Below are 27,816 nucleotides of genomic sequence, written 5' to 3'. Positions count from 1 at the left end.
GTGCCCGAAGCGTGGCGAGCGAAACGAGCCCCGCGAGGGTATGCCTTTCTACAATTCGGGGTCCCAGATGACAAAACTATCCACACAAACCACAAAAATGCAAAAAACATGGTGTCTATCTTTTTCATGTCGACCTTTTGACCTGTCGACCTTTTGACTTGTCGACCTTTTCCATGTCGACCTTTTGACCCTGTCGACCTTTTGATATGTCGACCTTTTGACCTGTCGACCTTTTCCATGTCGGCCTTTTGACCCTGTCGACCTAATGTCCATCTAACATATGGTGTCTATCTATTGACTGTCTAACTAGACACTATCTATCTTTCATACCGGAACCGCGTAGAGACGGTATGAGACCACAGGAGGGGTAAATTGTGATTTGTATTTTTTATTTATTCCTGTGACTAGCTTTACCCAGGGCCATTAATGCTGTTAAGACCTGTATCAGAAAATTCACAGCAAAAAAGGATTAACCTAACACATTAATATAATATATAAAAGTGCTGCTAAAGGAATATTCATAAGCATGTATGTAAAATCAACATATGTTGAAAAACCATGAGGTTTGACATTGCACTTGCATCTGACTGCAAGGTATTGTGTTTGGTTATCAGCTATAGCTTTCTCAGGAGCATATTCCTCAGTATGGATGGTGTAATGGTTAGCATTACTGCCTCACAGCACTGAGGTCATGGGTTCTATTCCCACCATGGTTCTAATTGTGGAGTTTGTATATTCTCCCCGTACTTGCGTGGGTTTCCTCCGGGTGCTCCGGTTTCCTCCCACAATCCAAAAATATACTGGTAGGTCAATTGGATCCCAACAAAATTAACCCTAGTATGAATGTGTGTGCGTGTACATGTGGTAGGGAATACAGATTGTAAGCTCCACTGGGGCAGGGACTGATGTGAATGGGCAAATAGTATCTGTAAAGCATTGCGGAATATGTGTGCGCTATATAAATAGCTGGTATTAAATAAATAATCTGGTTTTACACTATATATATATATTAGCACTGTTTACTGCAGCAATAAGGAAATAATTGCTTACCTGGCACAGCCATATGGGATATGACTGTAGCCAGCTGGGCTTTCATGACACGGCTGCATTCCATGCAACCGTGCCGTCCTGCTGGGTTCCCCAACTTTAAATGAGGAAGTCCACGTGTGCTAAATGTATTTTCTCCTCCTGCTCTGGACCCCTGGCAGTCATGTTGCTGCATTAGACCCCGACTTCACTGGCAAATACGAATGGCGCCCTGGTACACATTTGCCAGAAACTAAAGTACAAGAAGGAGATGATATATAGATTTATAGAAATAGTATCCCTGGGCAGGAGGGGGTGGATTTCTGAGTTAAGTGTTTAAGGATGTCCGAATTTATTTAATAACACATGCAGGGACAGGGGCTCCAGCAATGTTTTTAAGTGAAGTGATTGCTAATACAACCACTTTATCACTCCTTGATGACCACGACGTGCTGGGACTAAATATGCCCCTCTTTTTGCAGTGCCTTCTAGTAGGATTACAGGCATGAAGTCTATAGTGTCTCAGAATAGTATGTTATATACAACTGCTTTATACGGTACAGACCATACAGTACTTGCTGACTTTTTTAGCCTATAGAGAAGAAGCAGCTGGGCACATCGGTGGGTGGGCCGGATGTTTACAGTACATCATTAGGCCCCACCCCCACCATAGTAAATCCTGCAAATCACGGATCCCCAGGGAAGCGGCAGGGCTAAAATGATGGTGTTTTGTGTAATTTTAGCCCCGCCTTATAGACCCAAAATTTTCTGCATTTTTTCCCCTATCCTGCCCACTTCACTAGGAAGTTGGTGGGATGTAGGAGGGGTACCCACTCTACAAGGGGTGCGGTATACTACCTGAAAAATAAGGAGGTTCCTGTGACTTCCAGAAGAGTAGGTATGGTACAGACTATACCCAATCAGTTTACATTCTGAGATAAAAATATATAAAGAAAATTAATATATTTGTCATAATAAAAGTAATTCTGTTATTTTGTTTCCCAGTAAATCATTGCACCTGTACTGATATAATATGTGTGTTTCCTTACAGTTGTGCTACTGGACACGACAACAGCTATCGGAGAATTAGGATGGAAGACGTACCCGGTAAATGGGGTAAGATGGAATTCTGTTGTTTTCATGCATCATTTCTAATTTGTCCCTTTCCATAGTATATCTATTATTTACTTCAGTCCAGCTTAATTCAGTAGAGAAATAAAGGGGGAGATGCAGGACCGTAAGTAGGGGTGTGCAAAGGATGCCGTTGCCCAAGACACAGTGACTTGGGTCAGCTCTGTTGCTGCCCATAGCAACCAATAAGCTTCTAGCTATCATTTTATAGGATGTATTTGATAAATGATAGCTAGAAACCACTGGCGTATCTATAGTGGGTGCCAGGTGTGCAGCGCACAAGGCCCCTGTAATCATTTTCCTCGGCAAGTTTCTCCTATATGATCCAGCACAGCCGATAAAGGTAATATTTTAGTGTATTAACCGTAATGCGTTCTTTCACAAGATTGATCAAATCCACAAAATTTTGGGGAGAGAAACTATTGGTAAAATAAGTGCTGCTGTGTAAGTTATGTTAGTAAAATACAATAATTGGAAACATTATTAGATCTTTGTTTATGAACACTGTGTATATATAACATGTATTAACCTCAGCTGCATTATCATTTTCTTTTAACGTTTAATGTGTAGTTACGTGTACAGCTCCTAGACATACTGTTTAGTAGGTGTATTACATAAAATGATGGAGCTCTCACAGGGAGGCTTTGGAGGGACATAAATGGACTGGTTTGCAGTGTGATCAGATGAACATTCTCTATGTAACATATAATGTAACCATAACAGGCTGGCATTGACACATAGTCATTTTAAGTGAAATTGTTAATTTACGTTTTATCCTACTCGTGTGAAGGGTGAAAATCACCCTATAATGCTGCAATTCCCAGATTTTCCAACGCATAGCCAATTGGCAATCAAAACTACCGACCGGCGGACATCAATGATCGTCAGTTTGTGTGCGGATGAGGGAAACTCAACATATTGGTTTTGCCCAATCTCATCAGGAGAATGGGGAATTGGGGCAATACATTGCAGATGCATGGGCCCACTAAGTTTAGTGATCACTGCCAGCGACGGTTGTGTTAATCCATCAGCGATAACTTATTCAACAAGCATTGTACAGGTTGAGTATCCCTTATCAAAATGCTTGGGACCAGAAGTATTTTGGATATGGGATTTTTCCGTATTTTGGAATAATTGCATACCATAAGGAGATATCATGGTGATGGGACCCAAGTCTAAGCACAGAATGCATTTATGTTTCATATACACCTTATACACACAGCCTGAAGGCCATTTAATACAATATTTTTAATAACTGTGTATTAAACAAAGTTTGTGTACATTGAGCCATCAGAAAACAAAGGTTTCACTATCTCAGTCTCACTCAATAAAATCCGTATTTCTGAATATTTGGATATGGGATACTCAATCTGTAATAGTACACTTACCACTGTAATACTTGTTCTGTTATTGCCGTCTCAGGATGGGGCCCCATAGCAACATTTTGATGTGGCCCCATCCCTGCTTCCCCATCTCGCACAACTCGGCTGTAATGGCCGCATTTATTAGTTTAGGGAACTCTGAGCTCATGTTCTGTTTTCTGCACATACATATTTAATGATCTCTTTTTAGTAGCAGCTCAAACCCATTCTGATGAATACAGCTAAAATACATGTTACAGTACAGGGGATCTTGTGCTTTATATCCTGATACGGGTGGTCTTCTGTATGCCGAATGTCGGGATCCCGGCGCACAGTATACCGGCGCCGGAATCCCGACACCCGGCATACCGACAACTATTCTCCCTCGTGGGGGTCCATGACCCCCCTGGAGGGAGAATAAAATAGTGTGGCACGGTATGCTGGTCGCCGGGAGCCCGAGCGCCGGCATACCGTACTACACCCCCTGATACTTTATACAGATATAAAATGAAAAAGTAGAAATCAGACATGATCAATCATTGGGGCAGATATACTGTATTAAGCCTGGAGAAGTGATAATGCAGTGATAAGTGAAAGATGATAATGCAGCAGCCAATCAGCTCCTGTCATTTTTTAAACCCTAAATGATTGTCTGGTGCATTATCACCTTTCACTTATGACTGCTTTATCACTTCTCCAGGCTTAATAGTTACAGCACTTTGCTTTCTGTACAGCAGTGACTTCTAAAATTCTTTTTAGCATTAATTACATTTTATCTGTGTAAGCCGGTGGGATGGTGCAATGGGGCTTCCCTTAGAATCCCACTACTGGCACCACATGTGATACTGACCTTTATGATTACGCTCATACTCAACTTTGATTTGTCCCTGGATTGTTCCATTTTTTCTAAGACCTGAGATCCTGACATAAGATCATTGCTTTGCTTTGTAAAGGCTTTCACACCAGCCTTCAATGATATAAGCAGTGCGTGTGCTTTAGGAATGTAGCACTTACACTGGGTACAGGAAAACACAGCTTTTCCTAAGGTAATATACAGGAGTAGGCATATGCCATTAGCCTTATGGGCCTTAGGGGGACATTTACTAAGCAGTGATAAGAGCGGAGAAGTGAGCCAGTGGAGAAGTTGCCCATGGCAACCAATCAGCACTGAAATAACATCTATAACTTGCATATTATAAAATTATACAGAGCTGCTGATTGGTTGATGGGGCAATTTCTCCACTGGCTCACGTCTTCGCGCTTATCACTGCTTAGTAAATGTCTCCCTAATCTATCTCCCCGTAGCAGCCTCATGGCTTCGGTATTATTGACTTAAATACTGTATCTGCAATATCTAACTTCTATCACAGTACTCATCTTTAAGATCTGCTTAGGAGAAAATAAACTTGTGGTGTCAAGGCACTGGCATATTTATTATGGGTGCAGTGTGTGTGGTGCACATGGGCCCCCAGAGTCCAGGGGGGCCCACACCACACACCCTGCACCCATTTTTTCCAATACTTACCCTCCCGCGTCTGCAGCAGCAGTGCTGCAGGAATCACCAAGAAAATGACACAATGCGTTTTGTGCATGTGCAGTAACAAAATCTCTGGGAAAATGGCCACCGCACCATTTTCCCGGAGACCTGTGCATGCACACTAAACTATGGGACAGCACTAGGATTGCCTAGTGACCCCAGTCCCCAGAGTCTACAGTGTTGCCGGCAAGAGAGGGGGGGCCCAGACGGATCCTGTACACGGGCCTCCTCTCTTGATACACCTCTGTGTCAAGGGTTCTGTTTTCAAGGAGACAAATATTTTTTTCCTCTCTAATCTCAGATCACTCAAGTTAAGACACTCTACTTACCTTTTAGCTACTTGATTGGATTGTAAAGTCTGGGTACAGTATGACTGTTAAATGCATTTTACCTTCATACCTTGAATATGCAAATAAATATTTGGGTTAAAACGAAATCTACAATTATAACTTCTGTTCTGCACAGATCAAACTTCATTCATTTCTCCTAGAGTCTTACATTTTGCCAGTTTTACGCTTCAAAGAACTAACCAGATTGGGAAAAATGCTGCATTTTTGTGTGCTTTACTAAGTCACGTCAGCATCTGCCTATTCAGTCTAATGCCTCTCAAACATATGGCATATTTGCATCCATGTGCAGTACATATTTATAATATCGCTATAATTAGGATGCACCAATGAAAGGGATTAGAATTATTTAGCTTAACAGTCTTTGTGCCCAGGCAACATCTACAATGGGGGTCATTCCGAGTTGATCGCTAGCTGCTGTTGTTCGCAGCATTCAGGTTAAAAATCTGCATTTCTGCGCATGCGTTTGCACCGCAATGTGCACGCGCGACGTATGGGTACAAAGCCATTTGTTGTATTGCACAGGTTCTGTTGAAGTTTTCAGTCGCACTGACGGCCGCAAGAAGACTGATAGGAAGGGGGCATTTCTGGGTGTCAACCGACCGTTTTCAGGGAGTGTTGCAAAAATGCAGGCGTGTCTGAAAAAACGCAGGCGTGGCTGGGCGGTTGCTGGGCGGGTGTATGACGTCAAATCCGGACACGAATAGGCTGAAGTGATCGCAAGCGCTGAGTAGGTTCAGAGCTAATCTGAAACTGCACAAACTGTTTTTGTGGAGCTCGCCTGCACAAGCGTTCGCACTTCTACTAGGCTAAAATACACTCCCCAGTGGGCGGCGGCATAGCGTTTGCACGGCTGCTAAAACTAGCTAGCGAGAGATCAACTCGGAATGACCCCCCAATATACCAATTTTTTTTCTTATTTTTAAGAAGGGCAGATACTATAAATATTTGTGGTTCTGGTTACTAGAAAGTTAAAGGAATAACAAGGAGTATTTATGAAATAGGAAGCCTCAGTGATCAAAGACTTCAGTGCAATTTAACATAACTTTCAACTCTCCCTAGATGACTGGTCATCTTAATGAAATTATGTGGCAGCCAGGCAGTGTCGCTGGCAGTCTAATTCAAACTCAAGTGAAAAGCTAATATTAAAATCATATTAAAATCAAACTTAATTTTAAACACTTCCCACAGCTTCCAAATAGTTTCTTCCTCCGGCAAGGTCATTCGTGACTTCACCGAATGCTACAATTACAAGAGATTTTTGTTTTGCACTAGGCTGATTATTTGCAGTAATCTTTAATCAATTGCACTCACTGTTTCTATATTATTAAAACCACAATCAGTATACCCCCTAGAGTGCAATTGATTTGAGTACCATGCAGGAATGGGCTACTGTATGTTACATTCTTGCAATATGCAGGCAGGAAAGTTATAATCTTATAAGATTTCTAATTGAAGGAAAAAAAACTGTAAAGGACAAAATGTGGATTTTTCACGTATATACATACACTGCTGATAACAGTGTACTAAAAGGTGATCTCAAAGGTCGGTTGTCCTTTGAATAGCATCCCATGCACCAGTCAGGTTAGACATGTAAAAATGAACATATATGAAAAGCGCGTATATACCCAGTGCTGCCGAGAGGGGGGCAGGTACTAATTACCCTGGCCTAGGCTTGTTGGACTAGCTTCCCCCCTCCCCCACCCCTTCCCCCCGCGCCTTCCCTCTGGCAAGCTTGTACCTCCTGCGTTGTGCCATGTTCCCAGTGACATCTTCAGGAAGATGGCGCTATTCAGTGCAAGCAGAGACTTTTCGACACTGTCCTAAACACTTTGCACTCTAGCGCACATGCACTATCTTCACAAATATCACTGAGAAGATGGCGCCAACGTACCTGGGCCCGGCAAACCTCACGATGGCCCTTTACATACCATTGATACATGTATATGAATTAATTACAATTAGGTTCCACCAGTGGTGTATCTACTGTAATGTCACTTGTATGACCTTCCAATCCCTTTGTCCCTCATCCAGGGACCTTGTCTGATGTCCCTTATTCCTCATGTCTCTAGTCAGCCTTGTTGGTCTTCTTTGGACATACTTCATGTACTATTTCCTTATCCACAGCTCTTGTTAGCATTCTAGTATCATCCTGTCGAAATGTCCTTCCCCACGTCGGGAAGCAGTTACGATACCAATAGGTGGGATCCCGGTAGTCACAATGCCGATGCCGTAATCTCGACACCACAGGCTTTTCTCCCTCTATGGGGGTCCACAACACCCATAGAGGGAGAACCACAACACCCATAGAGGGAGAATATAACCTGTGGCGAGCGCAGCAAGCCAGCGTGCCCTCAAGTGACTTGCTATCATTTGCCTCGCTGTTGGCACACCGGCGGCCAGGATCCAACTGTTGGTATACTGATCCCGGCCGCCATTTTCTCATACAGATCCCCCAATGCCTAATTCTGGGTACTCACTTGCATTATTTCACTCATGATCTTCTGCGTGATGAAACGATTTTGACAACATCCAATTCTCAGCCTACACGGGGCACAGAGAGAGGGGGGCGTGCTTTAAGTGTCCCGGAGAAGGGCTTGCTCAGTTGCTAGGAGGGACAATGTCTCCCTTTGCTGTGCAGCTGAGGTCCTTTGCAGCTGGCAGCATCCTTTTCGAGGGGGCATGGCCACACCATTCATATTTAACCACGCCCCCTCCAGTAACTAGGCCCATCCGCACTCTTGACAGCCCCTATCCTAAGTTTGTCACAAAGGTTTTTAAATATACTGGTGGCAGAAATATCCGGCAGATGATTGGAAATTCATACTCACTGCAAAATGTGCAGAATAAAGGCTCATTGGCCCTCATTCCGAGTTGTTCGCTCGGTAAAAATCTTCGCATCGCAGCGATTTTCCGCTTAATGCGCATGCGCAATGTCCGCACTGCGACTGCTCCAAGTAAATTTGCTATGTAGTTAGGATTTTTACTCACGGCTTTTTCATCGTTCTGGCGATCGTAATGTGATTGACAGGAAATGGGTGTTACTGGGCGGAAACAGGCCGTTTTATGGGCGTGTGGGGAAAAACGCTACCGTTTCCGGAAGGAAAAAACGCAGGAGTGGCCGGAGAAACGGGGGAGTGTCTGGGCGAACGCTGGGTGTGTTTGTGACGTCAAACTAGGAACGACAAGCACTGAACTGATCGCAGATGCCGAGTAAGTCTGAAGCTACTCAGAAACTGCTACGAGGTGTGTAATCGCAATATTGTGAATACATCGTTCGCAATTTTAAGATGCTAAGATTCACTCCCAGTAGGCGGCGGCTTAGCATGAGCAAATCTGCTAAAATTCACTTGCGAGCGAACAACTCGGAATGAGGGCCATTGTTTTGGGGAAATGTAATGCAGCAGGACAGAAGCAAAACCATGTTGCACTACAAGTGAGAAAGATGTGAAATGTGAAGAGATTTATATTTAAGAGGGGCATGTCCAAATGCACATGTAAATTGCAGTGTATAAATAAAGCTTCCCAGCATTTATGGGATACATGGAAAAGCAACCAGTATCTACCCTGCATGCAAAAAAAAAAAAAAATGTATTTGCTCCGCATGCATTGCAGCGTGGTCTGTCCATGTGCACAGTTACTTCCTATTTTTTTGCTTTATTCCCACCTCTGAATCAGGCCTTATAAGATTGTCTGACAGAACAGCTGAAAATGGGCTGATCGGACCGATTATGGCATAGAATGTATCTAGCTTTATACCTCCTCCCTGCCTGTAATTGTTCTCCATGACGGGAGGTATCATGCCACAGCACAATTTTAAATGTTTCCATTACTGAAGTGAAGACCTAGGGGGACACTTAATAAAACATAATTATCTCATAAAAGCTGGTAAATGTGATATTTATTTTTTCCAGAGATGGAGATAAATACTGTATTTCCTCTCCAGTAACAGTTGCAGCGCAGTCCACAATTCAAACAGGGGAGCCACACCAACTGCCACTGAGTACCGAAAAGCAATGTCTGGCAGTGTTTGGTGTGGAAGTTGATGTGGCTCCCTTGGAACTGCCACTGGACTGCGCTGCAACTGCTACTGGAGAGGAGATATTTATTTCCATCTCCAGAGAACATAAATATCACATTTTCCAGCTTTTTTTTTTTAGATAATTATGTTTTATTAAATATCCCCCTAGTGTACTGCACGGGGTTGAAGGTTCTGCCTCCCTTGGGCTCTTGGTCCCTGTAAGTCTTAGATGGGGGCGGGGGAAGTGTGAGATGTACATTGCTTATGGAAATGTACGTAACAACAATAGTATCATCACATACCTTTTCTGTAGCATTCCCTAGTCACAATACCGACAAGGCAGTTTTATGTATATGTACATTCATTATTTTTAAATAAGCAGGATATGTATGCTGCTTCTATGTGATTCCTCGGTACTGAATCTGTTGTGATCTATTGTTTGGCTGTTTGTTGTGCAAGGAGTATTAAATACAGATTCCCAGGCTGGCAACAGATGTGAATTTGATGGGGTTACAGACCTAACCCACCAACATAAAAACTTGGCCTCAGAGGGGAGGATTAGGATTAGGTTTAGGGTCAGCGTTATTATTACGCCATTAAGAAGCTGCAAGCCCTCTGATTGTGGCATCTGCTTCTGGCTTTTTAATGCTCCGCAGACCACTAAATTGAGTGGTGGTGCACCATATGTTGAGTGGTGGTGCACAAACATATCGATTTGCGGCACTACGTCATGCCCTTTTCACAACAGTGCTGTGAAGGATCTAAGAAGTTTGTGTATTCTTCTGGAAAAATTGGGCTTCTCCTATAAATTTTGTGAGAGTAGGCAAGAATGCTAAGAATGATCTCTATCGCCTTTATTATGTACATTTATGTTACATTTCTGTCATCAGTTTTATGTTTTTATTTTCATTTTATTTCCATTTCTCTTTAATATTTTTTTATTTTATTTTATGCACTTCGTTTTTCCATTATAATAATGTAGTGGATTTGTTGGAAATAGACATTTGTACATGTGGGTACATAGAACTATTTCAGGCAGTGTTTACTTGTATTAAGCCTAATTTTTGTACTGGACAAAACATAGGCCAGTGTTCTTCCTTCTTTGTGCAAGTACCTTCACCAATTTTTGCTTGTCAATATACATGCCCACTTTTTGACCTTTGGAACTGTCCTAGAAAGTCAGTCTGCTCCTAGATTTGTGGGTGTGAAGGTCCTCCTGTGTACCCTCATGCAAAGCAGGAGACTCCTTTATTTTAGTTAAATAATCTTGTCCACAAAACACATTACATTCTTGCACATGGACAGTGTCGGACTGGGGCATGTAGGGCCCACCGGGGGAATGCAGTGGTAGGGGCCCATGTTTAGGGGTGTGGCCAGTCTCTAGAGTAGGTGTGCCAAACCACCACATTGGTTTGCCTAGCCATTTTGCAAGAGTTGGTCCCCTAGATAAATATGTACAGTAAATAATGTAGTGCATGCAAAATAATGTACTAGATTAGTAACAGAACAGTCTGGAACCTGATCCCTAGAGGAGGGGGTGGGGCCCCAGGCAGTAGGGCCTACCGGTGGTTTCCCCTGTACCCCTGTGGGCCAGTACAACCCTGCACATGGATACAAAATTAAACGCACTCCTTCACCTAACCTGGGTTAGCAAGAAACCTCCCTCATCCATCTCCCATCACGGGTTGGGTGTGTGTGACCATGAGTGGGAATAGTCCCTGTTGATCGGCATGTCGACCGACAGGATTTTGTGCTGGCGGGATGTACATGTCGGTATTGTGATTAGCGGCCTCCTGACCGCCGGTCACATAACTACATCCCAACTATACCTGTGGAATCTGTAAGCATTTTCATAAATGAGCCTTAAGGGCTGTAAATACCATACTGCATACATATTAATGTATCCTGTGCAAATCGGATGCTTAACATCTATTATCTATAACAGCGGCACAATCTGTACAATGCATCTGTCTGTCTAACACTTCCATTAGTTCTACAATATGGGTAAACTAAGGCTCTGTGAAAAATGTTTGTACACCCCAAGTGTATACATAACAAAATGGATTGTTTTCACACAAAAATAGCTTGTGGTTTCTCTTTGTGAAAGGTTTCCTCAGGACTGCGAATGTGCTGTCATGATAAACTTCGCTAAATTATGACTCATAAGTTGTCCTTTTTTTCCAATCTGCCATGCGGAAAGTAATTAAGGGGAAAGATTTACATTTATAAACTGGTGCTGGAGATGACATAGGTATGTGAAGTCCTCATTAGCATTCTTTAGGACTTTTTTTTTACAGCAGAGAGTGTTCTTTTTTGGCAGCTCAAATTGATTAGCGCTAATTGAAAAACGTATTGCAAATTGCTATGCTAATCAGGGTAAATCTAGTCCGAGCAGATAGAGCATGCTAACAAAGTGAAATCATTTATAGGTTTGTTCATTTGTTGGTTCACTTTTGTCTACACTGAACATTGATACAGTGGCTCTAAAAAATATTCGTTGGCATTCTTAACTTTTTATTATCTTACACTATAGAATTAGAATGGACAACATAAAATAATGTACTATTAAATTAAGAAAAAAATAGTAAAGCTTTCTCTTAATTAATTAGATAAATAAAAGCCTGTGGCTTGGTCTCTTAAATAAACTGGCTAACAATCAATTGACTTTAGAGGTCACGTCATTCTTTAATTGGAGTCCAGTTGCATAACATTAAAGTAGTTCTATTTAATATGTCTGTCTATTAGAGGTCTAACAATTAGTTCAAACATAGTCAATCAAGAGCTTCCTAGTGAAAATCAAAGAACATTTAAAAAAATCTGAGAAGTATATAACAGGCTTTCAAAGACCATTTATTTTCCCCAGAGAGCTTGAAATTCATGACAAAGATATGTGGAGAATTTGACACTACTGTATATTTGAACAGACTGTACTCTGACACTGAACATCTATAGTCTTATATTTTTATTAGGAACATGAGCTAAGTTATAATACTGTTACATTAGCTTTAGGCCCAGATGTATCAAGCCTTGGAGAGTGATAAATAGTACGGTGATAAAGTACCAACCCACTGTCATTTTTCAAACTCAGGGGCAGATGTATTAACCTGGAGAAGGCATAAGGAAGTGATAAACCAGTGATATGTGCAAGGTGATAAATGCACCAGCCAATCAGCGCCTAACTGTTAATTTACATATTGGAGCTGATTGGCTGGTGTGTTTTTCACCTTGCACATATCACTGGTTTATCACTTCCTTATGCCTTCTCCAGGTTAATACATCTGACCCTCAGTCTGTGACATGACAGTTAGGAGCTGATTGGCTGGTACTTTATCACCATGCTATTTATCACTTTCCAAGGCTTGATAAATCTGAGCCATAGTATGATATATCAGTTTGTTCAACATAATTCAGACAGGGGAACAGGGATTTCCAGATGAGGTTGCCAGACATTTTGCAGGTAATATAAGTTAAGTCTGGCATGGTTGAGCAAGTGTTCTGAGAGAACTCTAGAGGTCAGTAGTATGCCAGGCAGTGGGGGATTGTAAAAGAGCCCACACACACAAAGAGAAAGTCATTTATGTTGCACTTGTGTGTGATGCACATTCCCAAATTATCTTTTGTGGCACTATGTCGTATGACAGCTGGAAGGATTCAGTGTTGTAATTTCAGGTGTTGGATGCTGGTTGCCTGGAAAAATCCAGGGAGACAATGTAGCATCGTGAAGAACCAGGAACAGCTAAATTAGAGTGTTATGCACAATAACCTGGCACTGAGTCTGTGCTTCTAGATACTGTCTCTAAGAGTATCTGTGCCTCTCCCTAATCTGCCCTGACTGTGCTTTTCAGGCCCAACACAATACATAATTCAGCTGTTCAGCCTGAGAAATTAGCATCTACTCCGGATGAACACTACCTTTTTTTCTTTGGAGTGGTACAAGTAAGTTTGTGGACTGTATTGCTGGGTGAAATGGTTTGGAGAAGCACATTAATAGTAAAGGTTTTCTTCACCTCTGTAGTAGTGTTCATTCTGAGTCAGGTTACGCTGTATGGGCCCTACCCGTATAGTATCTTCTTTGGACCATGTGTATTGGAACCATGTGTTAAAAAAAGACATGAATTGGACTGAGATGGAAACCGGAATCCTCTTGTGCTCTACACATCTTTCTGATGATCGTAGATAAAAAGTCCTACACTTCTGTATAGACTTGTTTAGTGTGGTAGGAGGGATAATACAGGGCCAACTTGGCTTTAATCTCATCTGAAAAGCCTTGATGATACCGATGAAGACAAGTAGTGTACTTCTAGTCAGTTTCATCGATACAGTTGCGTTACTCCGCAGCTTAATCCAGTATTTACTGACTGCTTGCCTTAGTATAGGTGAGTAATACGGGCTTCAGCCATGGAATTAGATGCCGATGCAGATAAGGAAATTGGGCATGATTGACAGTATTAAGTCACTTTTTTCTTCAAATAAAACTTAGCCCAGATTAGTAAAGATAGGATCAAATGTACCTTCACAAACTTTATGGAATAGTCACCTATGTTCCTTCAGAAGACCTGCCTAAAGTCATACCTGCATTTTTATCATCACGCCTAGACTTCTGTAATGCCCTCTACTTTATTCTCCCAACAAAAGAATTGCACCGCTTGCAGATTGTACAAAATGCAGCTATCAGAATATTAACCAACCAGCCCCATTCCAGCCACATAACACCCACTCTCTACTCCCTTCACTGGCTCCCTGTAAAATGGTGAAGCGTTTTCAAGATTGGCTTAATCACTTTCATAACCCTACATGACCAGGGCCCAAGGCACTTGAAGAAGCTTTTAAATCCTTACTGTCCCACTTGATTACTACAATCTGTAGATGAAGGACTACTAACAGTACCTAGAATCGTCCTCCTGGAATTCATCTGGGGGCCGAGCTTTCACTTTTGTGGCTCTGACTCTATGGAACTCTGTTCCCTGCACAGTGCAACAAGCAGCCACTCTAGAATCCTTCAAAAATGTACTTAAGACCCATTTACTCAAGCTTGTTTTGTATTTTGAGCTGTAAAGACAATTGTAAAGCACTTTGAGTCCTATTAGGAGAAAAGTACTATATAATATTATTATTATTATTATTATTATTATTATTATTATTATGTTAGGAATGGTCAAAGTAGGTACAGTATGAATGTGAGTCACTTCTGGCATGTACACACAGCAAAGGCAGCTATTTTGTGAACTGAACCAATACCAGTATAGAGGCACATTTATAGACAAATGCATTTCAGTAAAAATAAAAAATATCCACTGCAGCTTTTCATTCGGATGTGGCACCCTAACGTAATTTTCTATTCTGAATAGTCTTTCCTTTGACATATAATTATGTCTTCACCTCTGAAGCTGTACTTTGTTGTAATGCAGAAGACTTGGGCAAGACTAACAGGATAGACCTGCCTCTGTAAATGTCACGTTCTGTTCATACAGGTTGATATTTTTATGTTATTGTACCTTGCATTGCGCCCTGTGCCGGCCACACCCCACTGACCTATGATTTCACAACGGCCACTGTTTTGTTCATATGTTTGTAAATCCAGTCATAAGGACACAGAGACATGTGAGTTCACTGCTGTGCTGTTTTATTCCATCACCAACTCCAGACACACTGGATTTACATTGGATTTACAAACATATGAACAAAACAGCCTACAGCACCGGTAAGGGCAGCGCTGTCCGGATGGTTCTACAACAGAGATCCGGGCTGCATGGTGTTGTTCTAGGCAGCCTGCTAGAGAGATGCAGGGACCGTGGGGCAGTGACAGTGCCGCCCACACAGAGCCCTAGTTACAGCCCTGCCTTCTGTTAGCTATGGACATTAAAAAGCCCATCTAATTTGCCCACTTGCAAAACTGCCTTATCCTAATCATGTTATCATCTCATCATATCTTTGGTTGTGTGCACACTTGTGTGTACACTTATACACCTGGAGCCTAATTCAGATACCAAAGGATATCAGAAGTACTGAGGCCAGGATCTCAATCAGAAGATGGAGATTTCTTGGTCTCTTGGTGGAAGCTGCGGTGGCCGGCTTGCATGACCCCATGGGTCCGAAAAGAGCCCATTCCTGCAATGTGCTGAGTGTGGTGCAGAGGCTGTTGCGCATGCGCAGTCAGGCTGACTACCATTCACAGGGGCCATTTCCGACGGAGGGTTCCTGGGGAACCCTTCAGGAACTACAGTCACAATCTGTATCCCATTGGCTACAACGGAGTACCGCTGACAAAGATGGCGGTAGCTACGGCTGGCCAATGCTTCGCATTCCGGCTATTGATACATCTTGCAGCATCGCATCCCCATAGAAACCTATGGTGATTGCAGCTGAGGGTGGAAATGGAGGGATCGCAGAAGGTATCAGCGATACTGTATATGCTGTTGTCCCTCCTTCATACATTCTGGTGATAACTAATATTTGCGGCTAACCCCAAAAAAGAGGTGTTTTGGGAAGGAAATAGCTGCAAATACTGGTTGATAAATAGGCCCCTGAGTCTGTATACAGAGGAGAACAGAACTTGTATTGGAAAAAAACTGCAGCTGTTACATTGTAGTACTTTGTGTACAGATTCAGAGATTCAGTCGTACACAAATATGTGTCATATATCAACTGATTCAGCGTCTCCTTGTGCATCCTAGTCACATTGCATGACTGCCGCAAAGATGTATGAGGACATATCTGTACCAATTATATACAAACAAATGTAAGAGAATTTCTCTAACCCCAGATGTATAATGGAGGTGCTACCCGCTGACAAATAGGTACATATAACAAAGAAAAAGGGGTATAAGGTCAGTTCTCCTAAGTCCACTTCTCCACTGGTTCACTTCTCCACTCTTTATTACTTGATACATTACGCAGCAACTTCCTTATTCTAATGTGAGAATCTCCCCATATACACTGCAAATACCTACATCATTAGTATCTGGACTTGCACATGTCTCATGCTGGATGCCAAAGATCTGGCTGAAGCAGATGTTCCATCTCCATCCACGCTCTTCAAACGAGAATGGAAGCCAGCTTACACACCCACAACAATCCCATGACACTCCCAGCCCAGTCAGACCTAGTGTTGGCAGTGGTTGCCACAGGAGGACCCCATGCTCTTTGACGTCCCATAGTTCCTGCAAATAGCGCTGATGTTTGGATCACTATTTGGGGGTGGGTGGGGGGAGTTAGATTCTGAGGAGCATCAGTACAGAACTTTGTTCCAGTTCTGGGCACCCAATATCAAAACGCTTCCATATACTTTGCCTACTCTTACATGTTATAGACATAAGCAGACGTGAGTCATGCATATCCCACGGACTCATGGATATGTATACATGTGGTGCAAGATGCTTAGTGCGATTTAGACAACGCACCATGGATATTCATGTACAGAACTATGATTAGCCAAGTAGTTCATTATGACAGCGCTGTCCATGTTCTGCAATACACAGTAGGTAATCTGTCTACACACTAGCGCAGTGATGCAAGAGAAGGGAAAGCTAACGTTCTTGTTACGCCTCTGCATATGTAAATGAGCCTCAGTATATTTGGATAGCTGCTTGTAAATATAATCTCAAATATATATAGACACACGTATTAAGAAAGAATTTCACTTCCACTGATAAAGACATTCCCTGCATGTATACATTTACGCTATACTGTTATATATGGTGATTTACGTTATCACTTGTGAATAAGCTATTTTTGTCTTCCATTTGGAAATATGATCAGCGTTTCCTGCTCTCTTTCTGATTGCACTGAGACATCTACACGCACTTGATTTTTAATGTAAGCATAATTTTGGAGATAACTGTCTGATTAAATGTGCAAGACCTCCAGCTGCTGCATTATTTCGGGAATGTTGGGGGGTAGACTGAGCGTCTGACATTAATATTTATACCAATATCTCCTACTATGTGTCACTTTTCTATCAGAATTTATGAGTTTGGGGTTTTTTTGACAGCGGTTGGGATAACTCAGATTGTGCTTGTCCTATGTTCCTGTTTTGCTTGTAGAATGAAAATAAATTGGCAGAGTTCTAGTTTGCCCAAAGCATATTAAATACACCATTATTATATCCATGACTACACAAGAATAGTTGTGTTCCCATAATTCCATTATGTGAGTGAAATATTTCAGCTGATGTATCCAACGGGGATAAACAAAATGATTTATGTTCTATTTCACCTAGGCGCTTTTTTTTTTTTCATTCAAATTAGCAGCATAATGGCTTTTTTTCTCATTTTTGTTACCATAAGCCTACGTATTTTTCTTAAAGCTACTGAATGTGCTCTACGTAGATGAAAACACAGATACTCATTCTTTCTCCTTCAGTATTGGACTTTGTGACAGTGTAACTCTAAATATTTAAAGAAGCAAGACATTTTTAGTCATGGTCTTAAGCTGCGATGAGTCATCCTCCATTGGTTGTCTGTGGGTTCCTGCTTCTCTTACAGTAGGTCAGGAGTGGGTAAAGGACAGGGTCTCGGTGGATCGGATAATCCCCACCGTGCTTTCTGCGGACAGCACACACCAGGAATAGACAGAGGCGAGGGGGGGTGTTTAATAACCTGCAGTATACAGTAAGGCGCAGTAATGCACAGTCTGTACTAAAGGCCAAACTGCTTGTCACGGCACAAAATCCAATTCCTAATCTGAGCTGGAAATTCCAATTTTTTTCATACTGTATAGGATACTTTTAGATTAAACTGCATGGTGAACCTGGCTACGTAATAGCCAGGCAGCCAATCAGGAGCAGTCTCTTTGTTTGTGATATAACCTTTTCACGGTTTGCAGCTCAGTTGCCTGCAGTCTGTATCTCGGCGGTCAGGATCGCGACACCAGGATCCCGACTGCTGACAATTCCGACAGCCGGAATCCACGACACCCATAGGGGTAAATTTACTAAGATGGGAGTTTTATTTGAGATGGGATGTTGCCAATAGCAACCGATCAGATTCCAGGTATTATCTTCTAGAAGGTGCTAGATAAATGAGAAGCAGAATCTGATTGGTTGCTATGGGCAACATCCCATCTTAAATAGAACTCGCATCTTAGTAAATTTACCCCATAGAGTGGGAATAGAACCTGTTTAGAGTCACCGTGCCCGCAGCGTGGCGAGCGCAGTGATCACACAAGGGGACTCTTTGCGCTCGCCCCGCTGCTGGCATACTGATGATCGGGATGGCATTGTCAGTATACTGATGGCCGGCATCCTGATCGTTGGTAAATCCTACTGATCCCCTTTTCACACATAAGACCTGGGAATTACACGGCTATGACCCAAATCTATCAACCCGGCTTTAATCCGGGTCTCAGCCGAATGGTGCCCACACACTCAGTGATTTTAGGGCCGATTTGGACAAAAACTATACATCGGAATGATACATCAGTTACAAAAGTGCAAATTGTTCGTTGTCCACGTACGGAAACGATCCAATGCACGCCCCCGCTGCTCGTCTGATGTATCCCCTGATCTTCCCTTCTGCAGTCAAGATCTGAAGCTATCGTCAACGACAGCATGCTCCTGGATGTGGCCACTCCTCAGATATTAAGATCTGTCTTATGTGTATGCTCTGTGGGGGTCATTCCGAGTTGATCGCTCGCTAGCAGTTTTTAGCAGCCGTGCAAACGCAAAGCAGCCGCCCTCTGGGAGTGTATCTTAGCTTAGCAGAAGTGCGAACGAATGCATCGCAGAATGGCTACAAAAAAATATTGTGCAGTTTCTGAGTAGCTTCAGACCTACTCAGCGCTTGCGATCACTTCAGACCATTCAGTTCCGGATTTGACGTCACAAACACGCCCTGCATTCGGCCAGCCACGCCTGCGTTTTTCCTGGCACGCCTGCGTTTTTTCGAGCACTCCCTGAAAACGGTCAGTTGACACCCAGAAACGCCCACTTCATGTCAATCACTCTGCGGCGGACATTGCGACTGAAAAGTTTCGCTAGACCTTGTGTGAAAATACATCGGCCATTGTGAAAGTACGTAGCGCGTGCGCACTGCGCCGCATATGCATGCGCAGAAGTGCTGTTTGTTTTTTTACTTAATCGCAGCACAGCGAACATTTTCAGCTAGCGATCAACTCGGAATGACCCCCTATATCGTTTGTCCAGGACTACCGGGGAGCTTCCGGGGGAGTTCAAGGGAAAATCGTTAACGATATTACACATCGTTTGCAAATTGCTCAGTATGTGGGCACCATGAGACGCCCATTCACACACCCGGGAAATTCCCGGACCAGATGCATTCACACTGAACCCAGATCTTGCCTGGAATTTGGTGAGTCATTGAAAAGGGGACGCTTGTTTTTAGCTCACTCACAGTATATATCATTGAAAAATTTGCATTTTTAGAGTAAAGGCCACAAAGTTTGTTTGTTTCCAAAGTGGTTTTTATTATAAAGCAATACATTATTTACATTGCAATATATTAAAAAAAGTTAGTTATGAAAATAGCCTATAGAAATTTTCAGACTATACAAATATAAAATTTCACATAAAATAATATTTCACATAAAAAAGTTGAATTTTTCCTGCACATAAAATATGCAAACATAAATTTGTGCAACAGAACATAGAAAAATATAAATTTCCTGCACATTAAATATAATTTAAAAAACAAAACAAAAAAAAACAACACATTTTTATTGAGGCATTACAGCACATGTCAAATCGAAATACAATACGAGAAAAGTTGTTACAAATGTCATCAACAACAAAAAAATGGAACCCATGGAACCATATGAGTGTCATAGTAATCCAGATAATACAATTGCTATTAACTAACATAAATTATAAACCTTGTGCAGGTACACACTTGAATTTGTGGAAGAGCACATCGCAAATAAAAATTTGCTGCATACAGTATAGAAATTGAATAAAATAAAATAAAATAAATGCAAAGGTGCCATGTATTAACCCAATACATGTTACTTTACAAAATAAAAAATAAACACTTTAGCTCCCAAGTGCTATTAAAAAACAAGAATGTTTTAAATGCAGCCAAGTATTAATACACGCAAATGAAAACGAAGGATAAGCATTATACAAAACAGAAGAATTATGCCTTCCTGCAAGTTTCTATAGAAAGAGTAGTCAGGGTTGTGAGTATTATTTGGTGGATTAGATGGGTCCTATTTTAAGTGTCATAATTAACCTTTGAGTGGTATGGAGGGTTTTGGCCTTGGGGAGAGACAGTATTGGACTGGAGGAGGGTGTTGGATTTTAAGAAGCACCCTGGGGTTGCAGATAGTGTAGGGGTTGAGGTGAGGAAGTTATGATTGTGTGCATGCACGAATCCACTCTTGCATAGACCTTACTTGTGTCACAAAAGAATCTTGCAAGACACATTCATTTTGAAAGTAATGCCCCATCCGGGCATCTCCTTTTGCTTGCACTTTCTAATCCATTTCTCTGAGCTGGTCACAGAGGATGTTGGTCTTGGCCCGGACAACTTTTTTTCTGATTCGTCGTCCAGATTATTTTCTTCTTGGCATCTTCTGTAAGTTTGTTCATCACTTGCTGTTGGGTACTTGGTTCCCCTCTGCTGGCGAAGATCTTTTCTATATTAATATAGACAGCAGTGTCCGGAATTTTTTCTTCTTTGAGTCTTCTTTAAGTTTGTTCATCACTTATTGTTGGATATGTGGAGCCCTCTGCTGGCCAAGATCTTTGCTATGTTAGTATAGACAACGGCGTCTTTTACAGTTGCAGTAATTAGTTTTTCGATCTCCTCCTCACCCCTCAATGCAAGGAGGTTGTGTTCCTCTTCGTCACTCTCCCCTGCTGTGTGTGCCCACTGGTGCTGTTGCTGGCCCACTGTGTCTCCTGCATCTATCCATTGGTACTGCTGCCCCACTTTGTCTCCTGCAATCATGCATTGGCGCTTGGGGTGTGGCTGCAACTCTGCTCCGTGTGCTCCCTAGTCCTGGGGTCCAGGCGACTGCAGTTGATGTCATCTGCAGGAACACCAAACAGCCAATAGGACTCTTTTCTTACAAGCCGGGTGTAAAAACCCGAGTTGGATGCATTCACACTACAGACGACCCGGGATGTTCCCAGGAAATACCTTGGAACCGTTTCTGTTCACACATAGTAAATGGCCGGGCTGATGCTCATTTACAGGGAAAACAAGCAAACAGGTTTTTGCTGTAAGTGTGGTAAGGGCCCATGCTTAAGTGGTGTGGCTAGCCCCAACAGATGCGTGACTAACCATTAGAGATGGCCCTCTATAAATATATACTGTATAGCAAATGCTGATAGTGCATATAGAATGCCAGATTGATAGCAGCAATGCACTATAGTGAATACGCCATAGTCCTGGGAATTCAGTATAATACATTGAAGCGTTTCTAGTTATTGATATTTGCACAGTTTGTACAGGAAGTTGCTCAAACCTTACAGAAGTGCTCATATAGGGGTGGAGAAGGGGGCAGGGAAAGGGCAGACTTCACGGCCATTAAAATGGGTACTAATAAGGGTATACCAAGGGTATTGCCAAATCACTGACCAGTGACGTTTATGGGTCACCGTTACTGCATACAGAAAATTATGTCCCTAGCGCAAGGAGAAATACTTATCTTAATTGTATGTATGTAAACGCTAGAAGCCTAACAGGTAAAAAGGGGGAACTAGAAGTCCTTGCCGCAGGCAATCAGTACGATATTATAGGCATTACTGAAACCTGGTGGGACGAATCTCATGACTGGTCAGTTAATATGGAGGGTTATACGCTGTTCAGGAGAGACAGATCAAACAAACGGGGTGGAGGGGTTTGTCTTTACGTAAAGCCGTTTTTAAAACCTGATGTACAGGAAGATATTCATGAGGAAACTGTAAACACTGTTGAGACGTTATAGGTTGAAATTACATGCGGGGGAAAGGTAAAGAATAAGATAGTAGTGGGGCTATTCTACAAGCCCCCTGGCATTAATATATCTGATGAAGAAATGTTGCTGAAGCAAACTGATAAAGCGACAGGAGCAGGCGACGTAATTGTGATGGGAGATTTTAACTATCCGGAAATAAATTGGACAAACGATTCATGTGATACTATTAGGGGTAATATGTTTTTAAACACACTAAATGATAACTACTTACTTCAACTAATCGATGAACCAACTAGGTACAATGCAATCTTAGACCTGTTATTTACAAACAATGAGGCTTTGATATCAAATATTATAGTAGGGGAGCCCATGAGAAACAGCGACCACAATATGGTCACATTCAATATAAATTTTCATAAGAAGTCCTATATAGGTTCAACTAGGACTCTGAACTTCAGCAAAGCCAACTTTGACATGATGAGGGAAGCTTTAAGTGACACTGAATGGGAAATTTTGTTTCAAGGTAAAAACACTACTGAGAATTGGGAGGCATTAAAATCACTGCTCGATGATATTACTTGTAAATTTATTCCCATGGGCAGCAAACAAAGGACTAAAAACTCCAAACCAATGTGGCTTAATAAAAATATTAAGGAAATAAAGGGCAGAAAAAGGCGAGCATTCAGAAAATACAAATCAGACGGGAAGGCGAGTTATTCAAGTACTACTAGGTTTGCAACAAGATATGCAAAAGAGAAATAAGAACAGCTAAAGTAGAAACTGAAAAGCTAATAGCAAAGGAAAGTAAATCAAACCCCCAAAAATTATTTAAATATATCAACAGAAAAAAAATAAAGAAAGACAGTATAGGCCCTTTAAAGGACAACTGGGAGACTTAATAAAAAATGATAACAACATAGCGGATACATTAAACGAGATTTTCTCATCGGTATGTACAATAGAGGACCAGATGCATGAACCCAACCCCAATAAGGATAATGTCCCACTGCTTAATGCTTATTTAAGTGAGAAGGAAGTCTGTGACCGATTGAAAAAAAATTAAGATTAATAAATTACCTGGTCCAGACGGTATTCATCCATGGGTTATCATGGAGCTACACTCCGAATTAGCAAGACCTCTATTTTTAATCTTCAATGATTCACTTACATCAGGAATGGTTCCCAAAGACTGGCGTATAGCGGAAGTAGTGCCAATCTTCAAAAAGGGAAGTAAAGCTGAACCAGGCAATTATAGACCACTTAGTCTTACATCTATTCTGGGGAAAGTCCTAGGAAGCATTCTGAGGGACAGTGTACAGAAGATCCTTGAAGCCAAAAAGATTATTATTAGGAACCAACATGGATTTGGGAAGGATAGATCATGTCAAACAAACTTACTAGGCTTTTATGAAACAGTTAGTGCGAACCTTGATCAGGGTAATGCGGTGGATGTAATTTTTTTAGATTTTGCTAAAGCTTTTGACACAGTGCCACACATGAGACTTATCTATAAGTTACATGAACTAGGGCTAGGGAGCACAATATGCACTTGGGTTAGTAACTAGTTAGATAATAGGGAGCAGTGCGTTGTGCTAAATGGGACTTTTCAAATTGGACTGAAGTTCTAAGTGGTGTGCCACAAGGGTCTGTACTAGGACCACTATTGTTCAACATTTTCATTAACGATCTAGCGGAAGGTCTAGAGAGCATGGTGTAAATTTTTGCAGACGATACCAAACTATGTAAGGTTATAAATTCGGAGGGAGACGCTGAGTCTCTCCAGAATGATTTATTTAAACTGGAATCATGGGCAGCAAGATGGAGGATGAGGTTTAATACAGACAAGTGTAAGGTAATGCACCTTGGCAGCAAGAACAAAAATAACACCTACATACTTAATGGGGTGATTTTAGGGGACTCTGTACTGGAAAAAGATTTAGGTGTTCATATAGATAACAAACTTAGCAGCAGCACCCAATGTAGGATAGCGGCAAAAAAGGCAAACAAGGTACTAGCATGCATAAAGAGGGGTATTGATGCAAGGGATGAGAGTGTTATACTCCCATTATATAAAGCCCTAGTGAGGCCCCATCTGGAATACTGTGCACAATTTTGGGCACCCTACTACAAAAAGGATATCCTGGAACTAGAAAAGGTTCAGAGGCGGGCGACCAAACTAATTAAAGGGATGGAGACGCTGGAATACCAGGAAAGACTTGCAAGGCTTGACATGTTCACGCTAGAAAAGAGGAGATTAAGAGGGGACATGATCAACATTTATAAATATTTAAGGGGACAATACAAAGCTTTCGGGGGATCTGTTTTTGTTAAGACCAGCACAGAAAACACGTGGACACCCACTAAGGTTAGAGGAGAGGAGATGCGGCACACAGAGGCGGAAAGTTTTTTTTCACAGTAAGGACAATACGAGTTTGGAATTCCCTGCCTGAGAAAGTAGTAATGACAAACTCGGTCAATACTTTTAAGAATGGCCTAGATAAATTCCTAATGGATAAGGATATACAGGGTTATGGTGGATAGATCACGCACCATAGTTATAATAAAATGAGGAAATACGACACAACGGACGACTTTATCAACAGATAAAATTACTCATGAAAATAATACAGAATAGGAAAACATAAATAGGTTGAACTCGACGGACGGATTGTCTTTTTTCAACCTCACAAACTATGTAACTATATATATTTTATACTTAATAATTTTTAACTCAAGTAAACAGTCAGAACTTGACCCCTAGATTATACCTCCCAGCTTTTCAATTTTAGGAGTCGGGACCCTCACGCGTCAAAGCCGTGCTAAACTCAAAAAGGGGTGTGACCTCGGGGGAGGGTGTGGCTTCTGCATAGTGGGCATGGTCTCACTCCCGGTTTTCCATCATTTTGAGGGCGTGCCCTGCGCTCCCCTCCCAGCACTGAAAAGATGCCGTGCACTTGCATGGGAGATATGCAGTAGATGACAAGGTGGGGCCCACCAAGGATCTCCTCTGTACCCCTGTGGGTCACTTCAACAATTCCTGATTCCCTCATACTGACCTGAACACATGTGGGGGAACCCTTGTTTCGATGATGGGAGTCTCCTTTCAGGTCATGTGCCACTTTAGTAGCTCTTGCCTGACAATGGATAAAACAGTAGGCAAAAGAAAAAATACAGTTTTATTACTATTCAGTAACAGTAATCCATATAGCGCACACATATTCTGCAGCACTTTACAGAGATTTTTTTTTCTTTTTTGTTTTTGTTTTTTTTTCTCCTGCTTTTTTAGACAATTAAACCATGTTGTATTTTTCTTCATGGTGCTTTTAAATTTAAACAAGGTTGTGTGAAATATTTTTCTCACCAACTGTCAGACAGATCCAAAGGATTTCCCAGATGAATGCAGTCATAATGTTATCTCACTTTGCTGAATAACCTCCAGTGGAGTGGCCTCTGTTTTTGTGTTCTGCTAGAAGAAGCACTCTCCCGTCTTTTGTCTGCCAAGCAAATGCCAACAAATGCTTGCACAGCTTGAGTTCCATATAGCACATTTATTTGCTCTATGATAAGGACAGGCTGATGTGCGGTCTGATAAAGGAAACACTTCAGCAGGGCTTTTCTGCTTGGATATTTCTAAATGAGCAGAGCAATACAAGTGGAACTGCATGACACAGCAGATCACTGTGCCACACTTCAGCACAGAAGATTGCATGTAGGTCAGCAGCAGCAAAGTGTTGTATTATTATCATTATTAATATTGGAAATGTTTATTTATAAGGTGCCACAAAGTACAAGGAAACGTAGGGTTCCAACTAGCAATTTATGTCTCTAAGAAACCAAAATGCAGAACATTAAAAAAGCATAAATGCAAAAGTACTAAAAAAATTAAATAAAGAGTAATATGTAAGATGTAAAAGAGTGGGATTATTAAAATTATGATGATTATTATTAATAACCTTTATTTATAAGCACAAAAAAGTGTCCACAGCTCTGTACATGATAAACACAGTAGAAACATACATGTATACATAAGCGCCTTGAGTCCTATTGGAGAAAGAGCACTATATAAATGCAATTATTATTATTATTATTATTATTATTATTATTATCATCATTATTATTTTATCAGAGTATAAGTACAATAACAGCAGTAGACCATAGCATAAGTCCATAGTATGAGCAGTAAATATCAAAATAACTAGAGGTGTGTGCTGGGCCAAATCTTGGGTTTTGAGTTCTTGTTTTGGATCTATATCTACTTCATGTTCTGGATCTGTATTTGTTTTGGATCTGTATTATCTTTTTAAAAATCATAAAGACTTAAAATCACAGAATTTGGGGGTGTTTTTGTTCCTACAGTATTATTAACCTCAATAACATTAATTTCCACTCATTTCCAGTCATTTCCAATGAATTTTGACCACCTCACAGTTCACAATATTGTTTTAATCCATTTTAGACCAAAGGCTGCAGCGAGCTGGCTGGTCACTAACCAACACAGCAGAGGCACAAACACGCAGCAGTTTATAGCACATCGATGAAACATTGCCACGCGGCAGTGCACAAATGAAAAGAGGGAATTGTCTTTGGGCCCTCCCTCCCTCCCTTATGTTGGATATTAAAAAGGACATGCACAATTTTATAAAGCAAGCACTTCAGTGACAGGGACATACAGTTTGGTGGCTGAAGTGATTGCTTTGTTAAGGACTAGCTCCGATTACTAATGATGAGGATGTTGATGACGAGGGTGTTAATTATATTATAATTTATATACACATTATAGAATATATACTGCGGGAGGAGGCACAAACTCAGCGGGCACAGCCAGGGGTGGGTGCAGTGCTGACATGAGGATGAGCATCCTCGGATCCACCAAAGTCTAGCGGCAGCAGCGTGTAGGATCTCAAACCAGCTGCCGGTTCGTGAGCCAATCAAAGCTCACACACTAGCAGCCAATCAGGAGCCGCTGCTGCCAGTCCGCGAGCTCTGATTGGCTCATGAACCGGCAACTTGTTTGAGGTCCTACACACCGCCGCCTGACATAGCTGCCCTATCCTTCCTGCCTGGCCCCTGACAGCTGAGACACACCGCCGCAGGACTGAACACTAAGGGGCAGGAAGGCACACGCTGCGCTCACCTCCTGACACACACACACAGCAGCAACAACGGTGAGCAGCACAGGGCGGTGGGGGGTATGTGTGGGGTACTATGTATCTGGCACTGTGGGGCAATGTGTATCTGACACTGTGGGATAATATGTATCTGGCACTGTGGGGCAATGTGTATCTGGCACTCTGGGGTAATGTGTATCTGGCACTGTGAGGCAATGTGTATCTGGCACTGTGGTGCAATGTGTATCTGGCACTATGGGGCAATGTGCATCTGGCACTGTGGCGCAATGTGTATCTGGCACTGTGGTGCAATGTGTATCTGGCACTGGGGTAATGTGTATCTGGCACTGTGGGGCAATGTGTATCTGGCACTGTGGTGCAATGTGTATCTGGCACTGTGGTGCAATGTGTATCTGGCACTGTGGTGCAA

The 27,816-nt window shown here is 41.9% G+C and overlaps 1 protein-coding gene across 3 annotated transcripts in view; it reads left to right on the top strand.

Moving 5' to 3' along the window:
- LOC135050113 (ephrin type-A receptor 6) overlaps positions 1-27,816 on the top strand; it is a 1,497,116-nt gene that overhangs the window by 82,094 nt on the left and 1,387,206 nt on the right. For all 3 annotated transcript variants that reach the window (XM_063956287.1, XM_063956286.1, XM_063956285.1), the window contains exon 2: positions 2,078-2,142. In XM_063956287.1, coding sequence (XP_063812357.1) covers positions 2,078-2,142 — 65 coding nt within the window. The remainder of the gene's footprint in view (positions 1-2,077; positions 2,143-27,816) is intronic.

This window comes from Pseudophryne corroboree, chromosome 2 (genome assembly GCF_028390025.1).
Source record: "Pseudophryne corroboree isolate aPseCor3 chromosome 2, aPseCor3.hap2, whole genome shotgun sequence".
Lineage (NCBI taxonomy): Eukaryota > Metazoa > Chordata > Amphibia > Anura > Myobatrachidae > Pseudophryne > Pseudophryne corroboree.
This window is presented reverse-complemented; position numbering and strand designations above follow the sequence as displayed.